General features: G+C 38.6%; 1 protein-coding gene across 8 annotated transcripts in view; it reads left to right on the top strand.

Moving 5' to 3' along the window:
* CNTN3 (contactin 3) overlaps positions 1 to 22,178 on the top strand; it is a 321,933-nt gene that overhangs the window by 152,541 nt on the left and 147,214 nt on the right. For all 8 annotated transcript variants that reach the window (XR_004528605.2, XM_033865296.2, XM_019947642.3 and 5 more), the window contains exon 5: positions 22,071 to 22,166. Coding sequence is in view for 7 of the 8 variants with exons in the window: in XM_033865296.2 (XP_033721187.1) it covers positions 22,071 to 22,166 (96 nt within the window). In the remaining variant the exon portion in view is untranslated. The remainder of the gene's footprint in view (positions 1 to 22,070; positions 22,167 to 22,178) is intronic.

The following is a 22,178-nucleotide window of genomic DNA, read 5'->3' as shown; positions in this document are numbered from 1 at the left end:
ATGATGACAAGTGAACTCAGTGAAACCAAAATTATAAACACAATCTCAACTGCAGGTGCTCCAAAGAAAATGAAATCCTAAGATATATGCTTTGCAAAATACATTCAGTATCTTTATGCTGAAAATTGTATAATGCTAATGAAGGAAATCAAAGAATACCTTAATAAATGGAATAAAATACCATGTTCATAAACTAGAATACCAACATAATAAAGAGGTCAATTCTCCCCAAATTGATCTGTAGGTTTAATGCAATTCCAAACAAAATCCCAGAGAGGTTGATTTTGATTTTTGTTTTGTTTTAAGATACAGAAAAACGTATTCTAAAATTTATACTAGGCACAGACTCTGAAAGCAATGCTGTAAAAGAAGAATAAAGTGTGAGGAATCACTCTGATTCCTGATATTAAGGATTAATATTTAGCTAGAGTAATGAAGACTGTTGTATTGGCAGATAGGTGGACACATAGACCAAAGAATAGAAGAGGGTATCCAGATAGAGGAGCCAGACATAGACTGACATATATATTCTAAATTGGGGGGGGGGGGGGGGGGGGTGTGTGTGTGTGTGTGTGTGTGTGTGTGTGTGTGTGTGTGTGTGTGTGTGTGTGTGTGTGTGTGTGTGTGTGTGTGTGTGTGTGTGTGTGTGTGTGTGTGTGTGTGTGTGTGTGTGTGTGTGTGTGTGCGCGCGCGCGCGGTACGCGGGGCTCTCCCTGTTGTCGCCTCTCCCGTTGCGGAGCACAGACTCCGGACGCGCAGGCTCAGCGGCCATGGCTCACGGGCCCAGCCGCTCCGCGGCACGTGGGATCTTCCCGGACTGGGGCACGAACCCGTGTCCCCTGCATCGGCAGGCGGACCCTCAACCACTGCGCCACCAGGGAAGCCCCTAAATTGATTTTTGACAAAGATGCAGAAGCAATTCAAGATAAGATAGCCTTTTCATCGCATGGTGTTGGAGTAATTGGATATGCATAGGCAAAACAATGACTCGACCTAAACCTCATACTTCATACAAAAATTGACTCAAAATTAACCATGAACTTAAGTGTAAGACGCGAAACTATAAACCTTCTAAAAAATAGGAAAAAAATTCTTGAGACCTAGGGCTCACTAAAGAGTTCTTAGGCTTGGCCCCAAAAGCATTATTCATAAAAGGAAAAATTTATGAATTAGACCTCACCAATTAAGAAAATACTGCAAACACTGTGTGCTAATGGTAAAGCTGTTAAATGCTAGTTGAATTAAAAAACAAGGTCATAGCTTTTAGAAATAATACTGCAGTACAGTTGTCTCTTTGTATCTAAGGGGGATTGGTTCCAGGACACCATCCCACATACCAAAATCCGCACCCCCATGCTCAAGTCCCTTATATAAAATGGTGTTATATTTGCATATAACCTATGCACATCCTTCTGTATGCCTTAAATCATCTCGAGTTTGCTTATAATACCTAATACAGTGTAAATGCTATGCAAATAGCTGTAAATATAATGTGAATGCTATGTAACTAGTTGCCAGCTTCAGGCAAATTCGAGTTTTGCTTTTTGAAACTTTTTAGAACTTTGTTTTGAATATTTTCCATCTGTGGTTGGTTGGATCCCAGGATGCAGAACCCATGGATACAGAGGGCTGACTGTATTTAAAGTAAAATAATGAGCTGTTTGGATTGGCTTTAAAGTACTCTGGGAAAAACAGAAAAGTAGAAGTTAAAAAACCTAACTAAAAGTGTGATTGGAGGTAATGAAAGATGGGTGTCATCCTGTTCAGGAGCATTTAGGCAGGCTACCTTCTAGGTTAAAGGCAGCTTTTAACTGAGGACTAATTGGATGAATAGGTGGTGAAGACAAAAAAGTCAAAAGGTTGAAGAAGAGTTTCAACAGAGGGAATGGCATGTGTAAAGGTTTAGCGGTTGGAAAAGCAGCAGGCATAGGACATTCAGGGGCCTGAGGGGAGTTTGATGGTTGTACCCTGGAATTTATAGAGATTAGTGGAAAGAGATGAGGCTGAGGAAATAGACGTGCAGAGATCTTACAGGCCTTGTTAAGAAGTCAGGTCAGTGGGAAGACTTTGGGGTGGTATAAGCAGGGCAGTAGGGGAGTGAGGTTTGCACTTGGACGGTTTGAGGGGATGTTTGGTAGAACGGATTGATGATGGTGGCCTGGTTAAGGATCTTAGCCCTGGAAATGAAGAGGAAAGGCTCAGGAGGTATTCAGAAATAAGTGTCAGCACTTGGTGACAGATGGTTAAGCAGAAGAATGAGTGAAGAGTGGTAGCAAGATCCCTCTGGGTCTGGGAAGACAAGAGGGTGTGAAGAGGCAACACGGAGTAAAGAGGGTGAGGTCTGTGGAGGAAACTTGGGACAAACACCCTGTTACAAGGCAGAGAGCTCAAGATTCAGGGAGCCCCGAGGGCTCCAGTCAGTGCGAGCTGGCTGTGGAGTGCTAGGTCAGTCAAGTGGAGGAGGGCTCTGGCTGACCTTCACACGAGGCAGATGAGTTTAGCAGCCTTTTACTGAATAAACTACAGCTCTTGTATTGAAAGATACATAAATTGAGAATGGAGATTTACAGCTCGTCTGTAGCTCCCAGTTGGAAGAAAACAGAACTGGAAAGATACAAAGCTGTGTTTTATTGAGTCTGCATGGCTACCGGGTTTGGAACCAAACAGATTTTTTTTTCCCCTTAATTATATAGTTCACGCCATTTGGTGTCTATAGATCTACAGGTGTGGACAATTGCACCAATGGCACAATCAAGAACCTTCTTTCCAGCTGCCCCTTGTAGTCCAATTTCCCACATCCCTTACCTTTGGCAACTCTGATCCCTTCTCTGGGTCCTTGGCTGTGCCTCTTCCAGAAAGTCATATAAATGGGCTCATACAATATATAACCTTCTGAGTCTGGCTTCTCTGAAGGACATATTCGTCTCTGTCATACGTACTCAGTTCTCCCTTTGCAGTCGATGGACAGCCATAGGACATGTATAGATAAAATGGGCTTGACTGTGTTCCAGTAAAACTATTTGTGGGCGCTGAAATGTTCTTTTCTTACAATTTCACATGTCTCCAAAGAGAGACGTGTGATTTTTCTTTTCGTTATTTTCAGCTAAATATAAGAAACAATAAATAACAAAAATAGATGGCAGGCTGGATTTGGTCCTCAGGCAGTAGTTTGCCAGCTCCTGAAACCATTAGCCCCAGGTACCTAGTAAATCCTGGAAAATGTAAACTACTTTTATTATTGATAACTATATAAGTCTTAGGATTTCCGTTGCTGATTAGAAATGGATAAAGGATGTGTTAACTCCAGCAGAGAGCTGTGTACCTGGACCTCATCAAATTTTCAGCCACTCCATCCCTCAATCTCTATAGAATTACTTGTACTGATAGATTTCAGCAAGGATGACCACTGATCTCAGTTTGCCTGGGACATTTTCAGTTTACATCTGTTTGCCCTTCTTCAGGCCTAGTTAGTAGCTGTTGTCACGTTCAAAATTGTCTTGGTGTAGATCATGTTATGTGGTCAGCCCAGAGCTCATAAGCCAACGTGGAAGATGCTGTGAGCAACAGCCCTGAAGTACTCACCGTCGTCTACCCCAGAGAAGATGTAGTTGAGGGTGCTGCTGTTTATACCAACAGAATCCTCTTTATGGGAATGTGTAGTATCAGGTATGGTTGTGTTTCACTTGTGGAATGAAAAAAAAAAAAAAAAACTTTCTGGATATAACGAATTGCTGAACCAAACAAATATTTGTTTTCTTAATAATTATTAGAAAGCTCAGAATGAAATTTATGACCTGAATGTAAGTAGGTAGGACTTTATAACAGTTCCTGACTCTGTTTTATATAGTTTATACCACTGCTTTTACTTTTTACATTCCTTAGATCTTTCTTGTTTGTTTGCTGTCTTGTATTATCTGTCCTTCTGAGTCATGCAGAATGTTTTCTTAAACAAGGCAAGGCATTAAAAATTTAATGAGTTTTATGTTCTATCAGACTTTATGAACACTAAATGTAAAAGATTTTTTAGTTTTAACAGTGAGTATGAGGCAAAGTAAACATAAGGAGTCAAAGTAAACATTTTTTCATTTAGCCTAATTTCATTGGCCTAATTATTTTATTTATTTATCTATCTATTTATTTTTTTGCGGTACGCGGGCCTCTCACTGTTGTGGCCTCTCCCGTTGCAGAGCACAGGCTCCAGACGCGCAGGCTCAGCGGCCACGGCTCACGGGCCCAGCTGCTCTGCGGCACGTGGGATCTTCCCGGACCAGGGCACGAACCCGTGTCCCCTGCATCGGCAGGCGGACTCTCAACCACTGTGCCACCAGGGAAGCCCTGGCCTAATTATTTTAAAAGGGCAGTAGGAATGGCTCCTTAGCTTCTCCTACCCCACTGCTACAAATGCTATTTTAAATGTGAATAGTGTTTTTTTTGTTGTTGTTGGGGTAGTTTCTGGGAGGGGTGTCTTACTTCATTTGGTTGAGGTAAATGATATTATTCTCTTATCCCCGTTTTACTGCCTTAGGCACATAGTTGATAATAAAGTATAAATACAAACTTTGGCTGAACTCCCTGCTGACAGTCATTGTCAACTCGCTGTCTTGGAAGAAAACGTTCCAGTCCCAAGTAGCTGCCCTACCTGATGTCACATGGAGCAGAGACGAGAGTTCCCTGCTGAGCCCTGGCCACACTGCATATTTGGGAAGAAAAAAATTATTATTGTTATTGTAAGCCACTAATTTATTGGAGGTGGTTGTTACACAGAAGTTGATAACTGGCGCAGGGGCTGATCAAGATCTCATAGGCTTCTAGCGCTCTCAGAGCCATGAAGGTCGAGGCAGATGCTTAAGAATAATAGTGTTAAAGTTAAGTACTTCGTGTTCTGAGTTCTCCAGTCAAACCAACTTGGAACTGAGCTTTTGGAGTGATCAAGTCCTTAAATTCAGAATAACGTATGGACTGCACATATGTGTAATTAGTCTAAAGCATTGAGTCCCTGATGTGCGCAGGAAATTGAATACTTGGTATATGTCTATGTTTTTATAACTAGAAGATTCAAAGGCCTTTTTTTAAAACTGTGTATCCAAAAACTGTATGTAGGTCAAGTGTATTTCAGATAGTTACAAAGCAGAATATAAAACCTTGCCTACCAAAGTAGAAGATGCTTCCAGCTACCATTTACTCAAACCCTACTATGTTTTAGAAATTGGGTAACTTAATTTTCATAAGCCTGAAAGTGAAAGACTGTTTTCATCTTTTAGGTAAGGGGTGAGGGGAATACACTCAGTGTATTTCATTCTCTTGCTACTAAATGATTATGTAACTACTTATGATCCCAAAAATTATCATTAAAGTAAGAAATATACTTTAACGTGCTCTTTTGAGAAACATGGAATTAAATTGCCTTAAGTGTCCAGAAGTTTCAAACACTTCCCTTGTTTAAGGACGAGGTTCCGAGGATATTCCTCTGGATCTTAGGGTCCTGCGTACATATTTTTTACTTACTCCATAATGGAGTAGTCAGTTGTTCTCCTGAATATTTGGAAAAAGAGCAAGTAATGCCAAATGGCTTTTGGTAAATGTCAGAATCGAAATGACTTCAGTCAACCCAGGCTTACATTTTAAAGAAACATAAATTCTGTCAGCGGGTTTTTCTGCCTATCAAGTAGACTACCCCTTTATGCACAATATTAAAATGTGTGGCCCTCAAATCACTAGCCGGACATATCTATTTTATATTTATATTTATATATATTTTCTATTTAATAAATCCACAGGGCTTCCCCCATCTGCAGAATCAGAATCTTTAGAGTTGGAGCCTGGGAATCTACACTTTAAACATGCTTCCCTGCTGACTGTTATAAACCAAAGTGAATTTCATTCTTTTCTCTATTAAAAATGATGGCTGGTTTTCTTTTTAATTGAGCAAAGATGACTAAAGAGATTAGTGTTCTAAAAGAGTATATAAATAATTCAGATTTAAACTCTTTACTGTAATGGTATGATTTAAGACTCAGAATCTCATCTAAAAAATGATCAATTTAATTTTCAGTCTTTTTCTCCTACTTTGTATTTCTTGTGGTAGGATGTCAGTTGCCAATGAAATGGCCCCAGAGCAGATGCGATAAGAAGGCACAATGAATCTCCATTAATTTTATTATAAATACATAGATATTTCTTCATGATTTATACTCAGTGGCTTCTGAAAAGACTTGAGTTGGCTTACAGAAGGAAATTAGTACGAAATAGGACAATCACAGATAAAAATGGAAGAAGACCATTGAAAAGAATTAGAGGCACCTGGGAGATATTGATTCTAACAGCTGGGAAGTATCCTGATAGCTATAACCAAATGAAACATGTTGGCTTATACATTTTTCATCTAGGTTATAGAAAGCATATATGGCTGTCAGAAGAGACTGTGTTCCTTGAACTAAATAAGCATGGATGAATGTGGGATGTATAGTGATGGATATTGTATAACAGAGAAAACAAGGAATGTTTTGCAAAAGAGAGAAAAATATTTGTGAAATGTATTATTCTGGTAGACTGAGGGCCTTGCCATGAAAGGCCATGAATAGACACTTAAATACAGCCATGAAAGACACTTCTGGTTGGGCTGATGCCTTATAATAATAGCTAATATTTAGGGTTTATACTGTCCCTGTATATGGTCTCTCATTTAATCTTCAAAAAAACCCCAGAGGGGCTTCCCTGGTGGCACAGTGGTTGAGAGTCCGCCTGCCAATGCAGGGACACGGCTTCGTGCCCTGGTCCAGGAAGATCCCACATGCCGCGGAATGGCTGGGCCCATGAGCCATGGCCACTGAGCCTGCGCATCCGGAGCCTGTGCTCCGCAACGGGAGAGGTCACAACAGTGAGAGGCCTGTGTACAGCAAAAAAAAAAACCCAAAAACCCCAGAAATGTATATAATACTGTTCTCCTTGTTTTACATCTTAGAACCTTAGGTGTGTGTAGGGAGGCTAAGTAATTTGAGTTGCTTGGGTTACCAAGTGGCACCCTGACTTGAGAGCCTATTATACTCTATGTTATGCACTTGTCAGAGTCATCCAAGTGGTTTGCCTTCTCCTGCCCTAAGTTAAAATAATAAATTGCGCATATTGGAGAATAAGGATGACTAGAGAGTTTGTATTTACATTATCACAGTCTTTGATTTTCTAGACCAAGACAAATGTCTCAATCCCTTTTTATCTAGTGTCCTGAGGTGAAACTGGTATCTAGTGGTTCTGTTGTTATTCTATGTTGTTGGTTAAAAGAAGCCCACCTACTTATGCGTCTTTCCACCCCGCAAAAATATTTGTTTGTAACGGATGTAAACAAGGAAGGAAGGTGAAGTTGCCTTCTTATTCTCACCTAGACCCTGGGCTCACCGATTTCATTGTGGGTGTGTATCACGGATTTCCTGAAGGTAGCCTGGAAAGATTCACTGTCCATAGAAGATCTTTGAATCAGGTTGAGTATGTGTGTAAGCAGTTGGTTAAAAACCCTAGAGTTCTGCCCCATGTAGCATAGAAGACAAAGCTTTAACCTGGAAAATCTTAAAGCACATGTTCCCAGCTGAGTGCCTCATCCATGAAATGACATCAGGCTGTGGGCTGCAGTGGATCGTGCAGTTGGAAGCTGGGCTGCATCCCGATGGATCTGCCAGAATGAGTTATTCTCCAAGTAGCTGAAAAAACAACCTATTGAGGTTGTTTTCATCTCTTCATTATAAAATGCATCATGTTTTTCAAGTAGAGCGATTTAATTTGAGGTCTAAACGATCCCTTTTCCTACCATTAAAAACTTGGAGCAGTGGAGCTCATTATGCGCTCCTCACCTAAGGGATAATAACGTCTGAAAACCAGGTCATTCATTCTAAGAGAGAAAGTTGATGGTAAATCTTGAACTTGAAAATAGGACAGGTGGTGAGAGGACTATTGTGACCTCACTGGAGACAAAAATGCCAGATCCTTCAACTAAATTCAATTAAAAATGTTTGGGGGAGCATCTTAGTATGTCTTATTTTCCATGTAATTACTGATCTCCTTATTCACTTGGTTGACAAGAAAACAATGAAAAAAACAAGCTGTGCTAGTTGTCTTCCATCTGTCCTTCCACATCCACTTTCAACCCTGTTGTCTGCCCAAGGAGACCCATATGGACTACATCAGAGGGTTCCCTTGCCGTGTGGCTTTTGGGTGGTTTTGGCTAATGGGAGGCAGTGGTAGGCAGTTGGAGAGTGGGAAGAGGAATGGTCAGGGTATTTAATAACCCAGCTCTTTGGCTGCTAGATTACCGTATGTTACCTAGGATTCCTGTGCAGCCATGGGTGGCAGGCCTGACATCAGGTCTCCAGACCAATAAGCATAGGCAAATTACTAGAGTTTCCCCTGTTTTTTTCAAACGCTGATGAAGAGTATATGCTGATGCCATCACAGAGGCCCTCTCTTGTCCTGTGATTCCTAATGACGGGGAGCACATCTTTCTCCACTAGCATGATTGTCACATTCCTCATTTTTGTTACCGTTGCTTTGGTGATGCACATCAAGGTACTGCATAAAATGTATTGCTTTCCAAATTAATGCCTTAATAGCACTACTTTTGCCTACTGTCTTAGTTAAATACATATCTTATTAAAGCATTTCTCTTTAATTTCACTGATTCTAGTAGAAAGCATTCATAAAACACGAGTAGTTTTGTTTTTTGTTTTTTTTTTTTTGCGGTACGCGGGCCTCTCACTGTTGTGGCCTCTCCCGTTGCGGAGCACAGGCTCCGGACGCGCAGGCTCAGCGGCCATGGCTCACGGGCCCAGCCGCTCCGCGGCATGTGGGATCTTCCCGGAGCAGGGCACGAACCCGTGTCCCCTGCATCGGCAGGCAGACTCTTAGCCACTGCGCCACCAGGGAAGCACAGCCCTTTCTTTTTTATCAGTATTTCCACACAATATTGATTGTCTAATTTTATCTTGTAGAGGTATTGCTAAAATCCCTCTCTTCCTCTCTGATTTCTACAGTCTTACTTTGGACACATTTCCCATCTAATCTGTTTTACTGTAACAGCCTCCCACCTGATTATGTTATCATTAAACAAGAAACGAAATTGAATAGAACAGGAATGTAGCAATCTCAGTGTTCAGAAAGTGAAGCTTACAGAATATATACTTAGGGAGAAATATTTTAGAATATTTAGAATGGTTAGAATGGTAACCTAAGTTTTCGTGTTGGTTAAATGCAGAAGATTCATTTATGGAAAGAAGCATCCTCTACAGAACTGATGGAGTGCATTTCTCCTACCAGCTTCATGATTGCTGGCACTTTCAATGAACAGGTCCAAAGGGTAATATAACCCATTTAATAAGTTGGCCCATTTATTCTGACAACACTATATTTACATTTGTCCCATTTTCACTTTATTTTACCCTCTGCATCAGCATATTTGCCCTAATTGCTTTCTAATTTGTTTACATGTTTGTGCTTTAAAAATTTAAACCAAGAAACCTTTTTCAGGAGTTCTTTAAGTACTGAAGTGTAGGGGATCTAGTAGACTAATGGAGCCATGTGTCACCTAGTATCATGTGTAATGCATTTCTGTAGCACGGAACTGCACTCTTGTACTTTGCTTATTCCAGAACTCAGATATAACTTACAAAGAAAACAAGTAGTATGAATTTGTGCTTGCTTTCTTCAGAGAAACATAGGCAAATGCACATTCAGAGGTCTGCTGATAGTGATGTTTCCATGGCAACAAGCAGGCTGTGCTATCATAATATTTATATCCGTCTATTATGCTTTAGTTTATTTTAGGGTTTGGTGTTAAAATGACAACATATGCCTTTATTTTCTTAAATATATCTTAGGTTGATTTTTTTCTGGGTTAAATATTTTTAAAGACCTCATAGAAATTAACAAGAAATCATTGTTACACATGTAGATTTTTGTTATTCCCTATTAGTTTTAAATTTTGTACATTTGTTTATAAAAGTTTTAAAATAGATGTACATGACACAGTAAGTGGCCAGTGTTAAAGTTAGGGAGAAATACACACATTTCTTTAAATTTCACAGTTATATTTTGGGGGAGATTGTTTTTTTAGCTATTTTTCTTTGTAACTTTGTAACTTAAGCTTTAAGTTAATAATTCAGGAGCTCTGCAACAGAACAACAGACATCAGCTGTGCCCGAGTTAATGATCTAAGATATTATAAATCTTTCACCAATAGACAAATTAGTTTTTATGTGTTGTTAATATAGGGGCATAAGAGAGTGAGAGGCTTTATTGAAATCATATGATAACATATAACACGTAATATGTGCCCAGGATGTAAAAATGAAGCAGAAGAAAGACTATACTTTTGTGAAGCTTACTTTCTAGCCAGGATGCGGGGGGGTACTAAATAAATAAACAGTAAATACATTCTACAATATTGTATAATGACTTTGAAGAAACATGAAGCTACATAAGGTTATAGAGTGATGAGAAATAGGAGCATTTACACCTAAATATTTCGCTGTCGTTTACACTTTGAAAGCTCTATTTCCTTGATCATTACCTTTGATTGTTATATCAAACCCCAAGGGGATTCCTGGGTGGGTGTTATCCCTACTTGTTGACAAAGAGGAAACCAAGGCACTGCATGGTTAAGAAACGAGTTGCCAAGTTTCAGAAGAGTAAAGACATCTTCTTTCAGCCTTGTTAGGCACTTGTTGAATAATTTGAATGAATGATTGAAAGAATGAACATACCTTAAATATGACTTGCGAATTATCCATTTCAGTTTTCTAAGGTAGAACTTCTAAAGACTGAAAAGGAGTCAAAAGCTTAAACTGTAATTCAGATATGACGGTCCTCCTTTTTCTCCAAGTTAGAAATCAGAGGATGTGTCACCTGCCTGGCTCTGACACTTAATTAGCAGCATGGCTTTGGGCAAAATCTAACCTCTCCTGGACTTGGTTTGCTCTTATAAAAATTGGGAATAATTATATATGCATTGCCTGTCTCACAGATTATTGCTGAGAATCATATGAGATAAACTATGTCAATCTCAAGAGGTCTGTACACATGTAAGTCATTTTGATTCTTTAGAAAGTAATCTTCATTTAACTTGAGTTAGGTAAGTATTTTTTTCAGGCGGTCCATAACTAATCTTTGATGTGTGTCTCTCTCTTTCTCTTTTTGATGAAAATTGTCAGTATGAAGTGATCATATAATTAAAATAAATCTAATTAGCTTCTTTCTCTGTAACAAAGGTGATCTTTGAATGCCAGACCATAGGTGTTCTTATCATCTGTGATCCCTGCTGTTAGTCTGGTAATGTGCTGCTGAGGGAATCATTCAAAAATGATTCAAAAAAAACTATTTATAAGTAAGGGTAACGATTCAGTATCTGATATTTTTTCTTGTAGTGTTGGAGGGTTATTGCATTATGCTAATTTATTTTCCATTATTCTAATAATGGATAGAAGTAAGCATATAATGTAACACCGTATATTCGTTGCTAAAATCACATGTGTCTTAATGGCAACTGTTCCATGAAATGTATAAACAGTCTCAGTGACTCAGCCAGTTTAGCAAATAACAGGAGCTTTTTTTAAAAAAACTCACCTCAAGTGTTGAATTTCAACAAGTATTACTTAGCATCTATTCTACTAATTGCAGGGGGAAAACAATAGAAATTATGATGTTCCTGGGAAGACAGACATGCTTGTTGAAAGCAAGAGGCTAAATATAGACAAACTGGAATAACTGTTGAAGGCTTCAAATGAGAAAGGATACTTTCATCTGGGTTTGAATGACATAGGTCTGGATTGATGAGGATAGAAGGATATCTAGAGCTTATCCTTGCCCGGGGAGGGGAAGCAGCTTGCTAATACTTACTGAGCACCTAATACATTCCAAGAATTTTGCGTTTATTTTCTCACATAACCTCTCAGCATGTTTCTAACGCAGGTCATATTATCTGCATTTTTCAGAAGAATCTGCATATCAAAGAGTCTGAGAAAATTGTATAAAACCACAGAGCTTGTTTTAGTAGCAGAGACTCTAACGGAAATCTAACTTCAAATTCTTTGCTGAAGAAGCCACTAAGACATTTTAATCTAGGCTGTTAAAAAGCTTTTTTAAAACGTTTGAGAATATTATAACTGCATTGATAACTGCATTGAAGTGGCGTGATTTGTTCAGATATTCAGAATATTGTCATTTTATGTGATCTTTTTATTTCCAAATTGGCAAGTAGACATTTCTAAGTGAAAAGACCAAGCACATCCTTGTATAACTAATCATTAGAATTCCTCTGTGACACACCCAATGATGGTTAGTTTCTGAAATATAACATTCTTAGATAGTCTTGAAAATAGTTCTCTATATTCGGTAACGTTTTATGTATGAATGCTGGCTTTTTCTATGGCCGTGTTAAAATCAAACTGACTTTTAAAATACGGTTTTCATGCAGATTTTCTGAATTATCTCAAACCTCTGGTATACTTGGAGATCTTAGTTTCAAAGAGAAGGAAAATGATTTGTAGTATTGCCACATAAATTTTTTACATGTGGTTTTAATGATAAAGCTAGCTTTTTTAAGGTACATGAAGTATAAGAAGAAAAAATTTTCAGAAGGTAAGATTTATAGTACTGTTCAGCTTACATTAAACTGTTCATGTTTTAAAATTTAGTATTACAGGTGAAATTAATATCCATAATCAACTGGGAAGAGTTTTTTTTTTCTTTTTCTTAGATTTAATATACTGGAAGAGCAAAACTGTCAATATCAGAAACATTATTCTTAATTTTTGTTGTTTGATTTAATAATCCAGCATTAAGTTTTTCCCAAATACATAAGGGGCTTTTTTATTTGATATAGTCAGGACCAGTAGTTGGGCTCTTAATTGAAAAGCTCCTTAATAAATTAAAATAGGTAATCATTTAAAGAAAAGTTATCTTTTATTATAACAATTTTATTTTTGCTTAAAACATGAAACTATATACGTCTTCTGCTTTTTGTTTTTTAATGCAGTGCCAAGCACTCTTCGTTGATGGAAGGTAGGAATTCGTTGTGTTATTTGTATAAAACACACCTATTATGAATCTCCTGTGATTTCCAGCTATTGTTTTTCTTTGAATTTGAGTGATAATTTAAAAAATATTTCTTAAGTAATCTGGGTACAGAAATAGTCTAAAGATTTTTATTTTTTTATTTATAAGCTTTTATGGTATTTTGCATCATGTATTCTATTTTAGCATCAATCTTGGGAAAGGGTGAATTGCTTTCGTTGAGTTTTTCAGAAGTTTAAAATTTTTTTTATAAACAACAGTTCCCTTTTTTTCACACACTTATTCCCTCAACTTTTTAAGTATTTCACTAGTAATTTAATTTCATGTAAAAAGGGTGATTCAGTTCTGTTAATAAATACAGGCAGTTCAACTGATGGAAGCAGAAGGGCTTGCTAGAGAGCAGCTACTAGGCACAAGCATTCTGTGTGCTCTTAACAGTGGACGGTATCTTTTCTAGAGGGGACAAATCATACTGCTTGAGTTGAAGCCATTTGTACTGGATAGGTGCTTTTTGAGGTCTGTGGAAGGCAAAAAGGAGATGGAGGTGAACTGAGCCCTCAGCCTTAGTCTTGTGAGACAGACTAATCTAAAACTCAGTTATCATGTAGTCCAGAATTATCGGAGAATTCTTCCTTCACAAAGCGTGAACATTTTTAACTAGACCTTGAAATATAGATGCTTAACATAAGTTGAAAGGAGAATGATGGGGCATAAGTAAAGCTTTAGAAGCCGAAATACTCCAGATGACAAACCGAGCTCTTTTGTGGCAATACCTGGAACATAGGTACATATTTCACACACATATACATATATATGTACACATACTAATACATACGTGTCAAGTGAATGACTGAATGTTAAGACAAGAAAATGGACTTCATCATCTAGGCAATGAGAAATTCATGTAAAATTTTGAGCAGGTATTGAAAACTGGATATGTGTTTTATGAAGAAAACTGAACTCAACTCTCTGGGCACAAGACAGATGGATTGGATGGGAGGGGAGAGATCGCAGGTGGGGAGACCAGCCCAAAGGTTGGATGGACTTATCCCATACTATAAAGATGAAAAGAGCTGGACTTGAAATCAGTTGAACTGGCTCCACCTCTCACTGCATCACCTTCGTCAAAGTCTGTAATTTCTTTGAGCCACAGCTTTTTTGGAAAATGGAAAAATGATACCTTTAAATAGAGCTTTTGTGAAAATTAAATGAGATAAATTCCAGGAAATTCTATCACACAGCCTAGCAAATTCCTTCATCCATTAATTCCTTCATATGTGAAATTAGTCAGTTTTGGTAGAGCATATTCTTATGACGTTGGCGATGCAGAGTTTTGATAGACAAGCATACTGGAGCCATATGCTTAATACACGCCAGGTGAATTTGCATCATAAAAATTTTCCAGTAAAATTAAAACGGTGGTAGTGAGAAATTAGAAATCGGACGAAAGAGGCTGAACTTTGCAAAACAATTAACATGATAAAATGGAATGGATTAAACAAAAGTAGGAATGAGGAGTGACAAATTGGAGGTGGGAGTCTTAGAAAGTAACAACACAATGATGGAAGTTGTAGGGTTTTGTAGGGACTACTCTAAGCGTAGGAAAATGAAATGTTGAATATGAGATGAATAGCCAAAATGTGTCTGGAAGGCATGCAGAAAATGCATGTTTTGAATCAAAATTTTGATGAGCACATCTTTGGTATAGGCACAATGGTAAAAGCTTCAGACATGGTGAGATCTATGAGAGGATGTAAAGAAAAATGATAGCTATTATTTTTTGAACACACCATTTTAAGTAAATGATGTAGACTGTCTTATTTCTTTCTCACAACAATAGCAGAGATAATTGCTATTATTATCCTCAGTTTACAGATGATGAAACTGTGGATCAACAAGTGAAGTAATCTACCACAGGTCAAACGCTTAAGTTTCAGGAAAGGGATTTGTAGATGGGTTTATCTGACTCCAGAGGACCGAGACTTAAATTCAATCCAAGTTAAAAAGTGGAAGGAAACAGAGAGATGGTCGTGGGGGGAAGGAGGATTTGTTTAAGAAAAGTGGAGCATGGGAGTTATTGGAAGATATATTTTGCTTTTTAGATGAAGTGATCTTTGCATGTTTGAAATCATAGATGAGATGAGAGAGACTGAAGTAAGGAGAGTTGTAAAACCAGAGTCTCAGAAGGAATAAGGGAACCTTGCACTTCTATAATTCTATTTATTTATCAAAGGGCTTGCAGATCTACGATGCTAGAGAGCCTCTCTCAAAAAACTCTGTGAGGTTCAGAGGGCAGGTGTTGTCCCCAGTTTACAAATAAAAATCTGGGAAGCACAGATGATCAAGGGGTAACTCCCCAGTCTTGCAGGTCTGGATTATGGTGGAGCAAAGACAGGATCCCTGGTGGGCCCACTCCTGTTTTCTTTTCCTAAGTCTCACTGGTAGAAAGTTAAGAAATCTGCAACCCAGTCACAGAGGATTCAGCTTCGGTGGGGGACCCACCATGGAGATTCCAAGGAAAATGATATGATGGATGCAAATGTATGTTGATGACCCACACAATGCCAACAAATATGTAATAGCCTAGAGATACAAAGATGAAAATGACAGTGTTCTAATCTTGGTGGACCCCCAGGATAGGAGAACAAAATGGAAAAATAGAAAAATACAGAAAATACAGAATTGGGAGCTTCCCTGGTGGCACAGTGGTTAAGAATCTGCCTGCCAATGAAGGGGACACGGGTTCGATCCCTGGTCTGGGAAGATCCCATATGCCACGGAGCAACTAAGCCCCTGCGCCACAACTACTGAGCCTGCACTCTAGAGCCTGCGAGCCACAACTACTGAGCTGGCACACCACAACTACTGAAGCCCGCGCGCCTAGAGCCCATGCTCTGCAACAAGAGAAGCCACCGCAGTGAGAAACCCGCGCACTGTGGCGAAGAGTAGCCCCTGCTTGCTGCAACTAGAGAAAGCCTGCGCGCAGCAACGAAGACCCAACACAGCCTAAATAAATAAATAAATAAACAGAATTGAAAGGATGGAGGTAATTTCGAGAGTTTCAAGAAAGGGATGTGGATGAAGCTGGTTTTGAAGATGAATAAAAGTGCAACGTCAGTGAAGGAGTGGGAGAGCACAGTTGCGTGATTTTTGACAAGCGTTTTGTGCTTGGGGAAATCCAAATAGTTTGTTATTGTTTCAGTGTATGTGGCTGAGAGTTGGGGTTGCTGGAGCAGTGGGGTGATGAGAAGCAGGGAAGGAGCTGAATTATGATATATTTGTGGGGAAAGGTCTTGTAAAGTATTCCTAGGTGCTTAGAGTTCACCCATTGTACCAGTATTTCAACTGTGTATAAAAAGCAAAGACAGTTCCTGAAGATGTTAAGATCTTATTAAGTACTTCCCTGTTCCCTAAGGAGGCTTAGAAAATGCTGAATATGTAAGTCTGCTTGGAAACTTACAACACAAACCTGTTGTAAAACCTGGAAAAAGGCTGGGCTTTTAAGTATGAAATCTATTTGCAGTAGACATTTTTGGTATTCCCCAAATGTATTAAATCCCCTCTGCCCACCTCTGATTAATGTGCAGTGGGGGGTGGACAGTTCCATGAAAGTTCACAGTGAGAGCTCTGATGGGTAGGGGAAAATGATTGCCCCCAGGGAAAACCCTTCACTGTAAGGTTGGGAGCCTGTATTCAAATACCCCTGACTCCCGTCTTTCAAGGTGATGGTTCTAGAAGGCATTCTGTACACTTATCAGAGGTTCATGCAGAATCAATCTCTTATTGACTACAGTAGCAGCTTCAGTAATGTAACCAGCTGGTGGCTTTTCTTCCATCCCTCTTTTATTCACCCCACTCCTTCCCTCCTACTTTCCGAGATCATCTTCCATATACCGCAGATCACTCAAGTCCTTTCTTGGCTCTGCTTTTGGGGAAGGAAAACTAAGATACTATTGAACTTGTTGAGCAAGCCATTGTTTTTACATAAGGAACTATTTTTGTTTTCCTAGGACACACCTATAGCCTGCCATGGTAGAATTTTCCCTTAGAAACTTTACTGGTTTTTTTTTGGCTGCGTTGGGTCTTCGTTGCTGTGCACGGGCTTTCTGTAGTTGCGGCCAGCGGGGGCTACTCTTCGTTGCGGTGCGCGGGCTTCTCATTGCGGTGGCTTCTCTAGTTGAAGAGCACGGGCTCTAGGCGCATGGGCTTAGTTGTTCCATGGCACATGGGGTCTTCCCAGACCAGGACTTGAACCCATGTCTTTTTTTTTTAACATCTTTATTGGAGTATAATTGCTTTACAATGGTGTGTTAGTTTCTGCTGTAAAACAAAGTGAATCAGCTCTACATATACATGCATCGCCATATCTCCTCCCTCTTGCGTCTCCCTCCCACCCTCCCTATCCCACCCCTCTAGGGGAGATCAACCTGAAAGTGTGAAGTGTTTGAGCAGTCCATAGAAAACCTAGCCCAATAAATAAAATTAACAGACAGGTGTCAAGGTAGAGTATTTTATATACCAGGAATGGTCCATGTGAATATTCATAGGAAAAGCAGTCAAAGTAAGGAGTGTATTTCTCTCCTGGCTCTGCATACCTCCGTTTGATATCTTGGGAGATACTGTCTCCAGGGTGTGACCAGAACTTGGGATATCTTAGAGCAGCACAGCATAGGTGGTGACCAGAAAGGCAATCAAGGTGAGCCACTTGTGGCCTGTAGGTGGGGTGGAGGAAGAGGAAAGAAAGTAAAAAAATATGGAGAGCTGGATTTTATCTTTGTTTTTTAATTCGGATTTCCCCAGTTGTATATGTCCTTATTTGTGTGTGTGTGTGTGTTTGTGTGTGTGTGTATTTAGTTCTCTATAATGGTATCATGTATAGTTTGTGTATCCACACTGTGGTCGAGATCCCTCACAGTGCCCTTTTATAACCACACCCATATCCCTGCCCCAACTTCCCTAAACACTGACAACCACTAATGCATCCTCTGTTTCTGAAATTCTGTAATTTTAAACATATTATATAAATGGAGTCGTACAGCATGTAACCTTTCAGGATTGCTTTTTTTCACTTAGCATTATTCTCTGAAGATTCATCCAAGTGTGGGGTGTGTCAATAGTCCATTGCTTTTTATTGCTGAGTAGTATTCCAGGAAATGTGTGCACTACTGTTTGTTTAACCGTTCATCCATTGAAGGACATCTGGGTTGTCCCCAGTTCAGGGCTATTATGAATAAAGCTGTACAAACTTTTCTGTACAGGTTTTCTTGTGAAAATATGTTTTTGCTTCCCTGGGATAAATGCCCAAGAGTGCGATGGCTGGATCATATGGCAATTGTGTGTTTAGTTTTTGAAGAAACTATCAAACTGCTTCCAGAGTGGCTGTGAAATGCTGTACAGTCATACAGCCACCAACAATGTATGAGCGATTCTGTTTCTCCACATCCTTTATGGGGTTTAGTGTTGTCGCTGTAGGTCTGATAGGGGTTGCTAACCATTCTGATAGGTGTGCCGTGATACCTCATTGCAGTTTTAATTTCTGTTTCCCTGATGACTAATGATGTTGAACATTTTTCATGTCCTTATTTGCCATCTCTGTATCTTCTTCAGTGAAATGCCTGTTCATTGTTTTGCCCATTTTCTAAATGGATAGTTTCGTTTTTTACTATTGAGTTTTAAGAGGACTTATTCTGGATACTATTCCTTTACTGGATAAGCGATTTGAAAATATTTTCTCCTGTTGCCTGTCTTTTCATCCTTTTCCCATGCACTTTCACAAGGCAAAAGTTTTAAATTTTGTAAGGTCCAGTTTATTACTGTCAAGCCTAAAACCTTTTTGCTTAACCCTAGATCCCAAAGATGTGCTCCTATATTTTTCTCTAAAAGGTCTATATTTCTATATTTTTATGTCTTACATTTACATTCAAATCCATTTTGAATTTTCATATATGAGTGAGGTTGAGGACAAGGTTCATTCTTTTCCCTATGGCTGTCCAGTTGCTCCTGCACCGTTTATTGAACGGCTGTCCTTCTTCCATTGAATTGCTTTTGCACATATGTCAAAAATCAGCTCAGCATATTTGTGTGCATCTGTTTCTGGATTCTCTGTTTTATTACATTGTTCTATGTGTCTGTCCCTCTGCCGTTCCCACACTGTCTCGCTCATTGTAGCTACATAATAAGTCTTAATACTAGGTAGAGTGGTTCTTTCCACTTTATTCTTCTTAGTCAAGATTGTCTTAGTTATTCTAGGGCCTGTGCTTTTTCTATGTAAGTTTTAGCACAAGCCTGCCTACATCTACAAAAAATATAAAAGTAAAACAACCAAAAACCTTGCTGGAATTTTGACAGGAATTACATTAAATCTATCTATCAATTGGGGGACAGTTGAAACTATGCTGAATCTTCCAATCCATGAACACAGTAGGTGTCTTCACTTTATTTAGACTGATTCTTTTTTATCAGTATCTTGGAACTTGCAGCATATAGATCCTTTGTATGTTTTATTATCTGTATACCTAAGTACTGTATTTTCTTTGAAATGATTGTAAGCAATTTTGTGTCTTTAATTTTGGTTTCTGCAGGTTTATTGTTACTCTCTAGAAATTGTATCCTGTGACCTATTTATAACTCACTTTGCAGTGGGAATTTTTTGGTTTGCTTTTTGTTTTTGTAGGTGCCTTCCTATTTTCTATTTAGACAATCGTATCATCTGCAAATAGGAGTCATTTTATTTCTTCCTTTAGAAACTGTATGCTTCTTATTTTTTATTCTTTTCTTATTGCAGCGGTCAGAACTTCTAGTATGATGTTGGCTGCAAGTGGCTAGAATGAACATCCTTGTCGTATTCCTGATGTTGGCAGAAAACATTGTCTTTCACCATCAAATATGATGCTAGTTGTAGTTCTTTGTAGATGCTCTTTATGAAGTTGGTTTCTTCTTAAAATCTGGCTAATTAGAGGCTCACAAAATGTGAATAATGTCACATTTTGCAAGAATTAGGAGACAGGAAGAAAAATCTGAGAGGTTTCTACCAAATAATTTCTGGAATGACTTCTTATTTACTTTGACTCCTAAACAGGGCTTGTTCTGATACAGTTCTTGTCAAGATTGGACCATATGCAGCCTTGACTTGGGTTTAGGTTGCATATATAATCTGCCAGGATATTTCAGTAATCTGAGACTTTTTGGATATTTTTACTACTTTGATCTCTATAGTCCCTAGGGTTAAAAAAAAAAAAAAAAGCCGGGAAAACACTTCAGGCCACTACAGTTATTTTTGTTTGCTCTTCCTAATGCATGTTCTCCATGAACTGGCCACATCAGGTATCCAAAAATAATGTTCTTTGCCCTTATATACTGTAGAGATAGTATCACCGCAAATGTCCAGAGCAATGGACAAACCTGTGACAGTGTTCGGGTTTAGGCAAAAGAGGTTTTCACCTATGGAGGAGAAGAGACATTGTTAGTTTCCGTAGAACCTTTTTTTTATCCTTTTTGGTGTATTCTAGGTAAAATCAGTGATAAATATGTTTTATGATGTGAAGTTATATAACAGAAGAAAACAAGGAATTGGACAGAAAATCAGTAATTATGATGCATACTTGGTTGTCAAAATATAATGATTTGAAATTATTTTTCCATGTATAGGCTACATTCTGATATGATGTACTCCTCCACTTAGTCTTTGGGAAACATTTGGATGGTACAATTTTGCAGTTCCAGCTCAGTTACACTTCAAAAGCCTTAATGTTTTGATAATGCTGCATTTGGTTATAGATTTAAGATGATATAATGCTACGTTATATCACTTTTGTAGGGTAACTTCTGAATAAAATAAGTCCATAAACACTATTTTTTCTCCTTTTATAGTCACACATATGTGAGTTTTGCTGAATTGCTTTATTCCATGCTTAAAAGCTAGCAATTTAATACTGTTTTTCAGTAACAATAAAATGAAACACATAGGCCTTCTAATTTCCCATTGATGTATTGATTTATGGTGCGCAGAAAATTCATACATGTCTACAGTTGGTAGTTTTATCAAGTTGAAGAAGATTATTTTGGTTTTTGCATTTTTCAAAGTTGAAATTTTTCAAGTTGTGTTTTAAAATACATACACTGCCTTACTTTTCATAGTCACCACATAGGCAATTTATATCAACCCTTAAAAGCTATGAAATGAGTATATTCTTTCACAAATTGACAGTGTAATTGTTCTCATACAGAAAGTGACACCACAGCATATATTAACTATGGAATGCACAGTACTTTTTTTTTTACGGTACGCGGGCCTCTCACTGTTGTGGCCTCTCCTGTTGCGGAGCACAGGCTCCGGACGCGCAGGCTCAGCGGCCATGGTTCACGGGCCCAGCCGCTCCGCGGCATGTGGGATCTTCCCGGACCGGGGCATGAACCCGCGTCCCCTGCATCGGCAGGCGGACTCTCAACCACTGCGCCACCAGGGAAGACCAGTACTTTTTTTTTTAAATCATAGTTTAGAGAAACAAATGTTTCTTCTTTTTTTCCCCGTAGGCTTAAGCTTTGTTCAAAATGAAGCCCATAGAATTTTCTCCATGCTATAATTTAAGCTGGAGAATATGAATTGGAATTTGCTGTCCTGGATTATTATTGAAGGAAATTAAATGGTTTTTAAAGATAACCACTGGTGATCAAAATAATATTTGCCTTAATTGCTTTATTAAATACTTGAAAAAAATTATTTGACCAATAATAAAAACAGTTTGTATTTTTTTACAGCTACAGATAAAAAGGAATATGTGGGTTTAATTTACAGGATTAGTGGGTACGTATTTTTGTTTCTATTGCTGCATTTCTAGAAGCCTTAATAAAGAAATCAAAATCCTACTTTTCTTTCTCAAAGCAAATGTTAAATGTTTTCCTCCTGAGGTTCCTGAGATGGGATTTTTTATTATCCTAAAAAAGAGGAATGTCTCTATGTGAACATTTTAAATTTATGGTCCTTTCTGAAATTCTGTTTTGTTTTGTTTTCAAATCAGATCTGGAAAATTTTAAAACCAAAATGAGAAGTACAGTGTCAGTGCGTGAAGGACAGGGAGTTGTCCTGCTCTGTGGCCTCCCGCCACACTCTGGAGGTAACAAGTGCT

The sequence above is a fragment of the Tursiops truncatus genome, chromosome 10 (genome assembly GCF_011762595.2).
Source record: "Tursiops truncatus isolate mTurTru1 chromosome 10, mTurTru1.mat.Y, whole genome shotgun sequence".
Classification (NCBI taxonomy): Eukaryota; Metazoa; Chordata; class Mammalia; order Artiodactyla; family Delphinidae; genus Tursiops; species Tursiops truncatus.
This window is presented reverse-complemented; position numbering and strand designations above follow the sequence as displayed.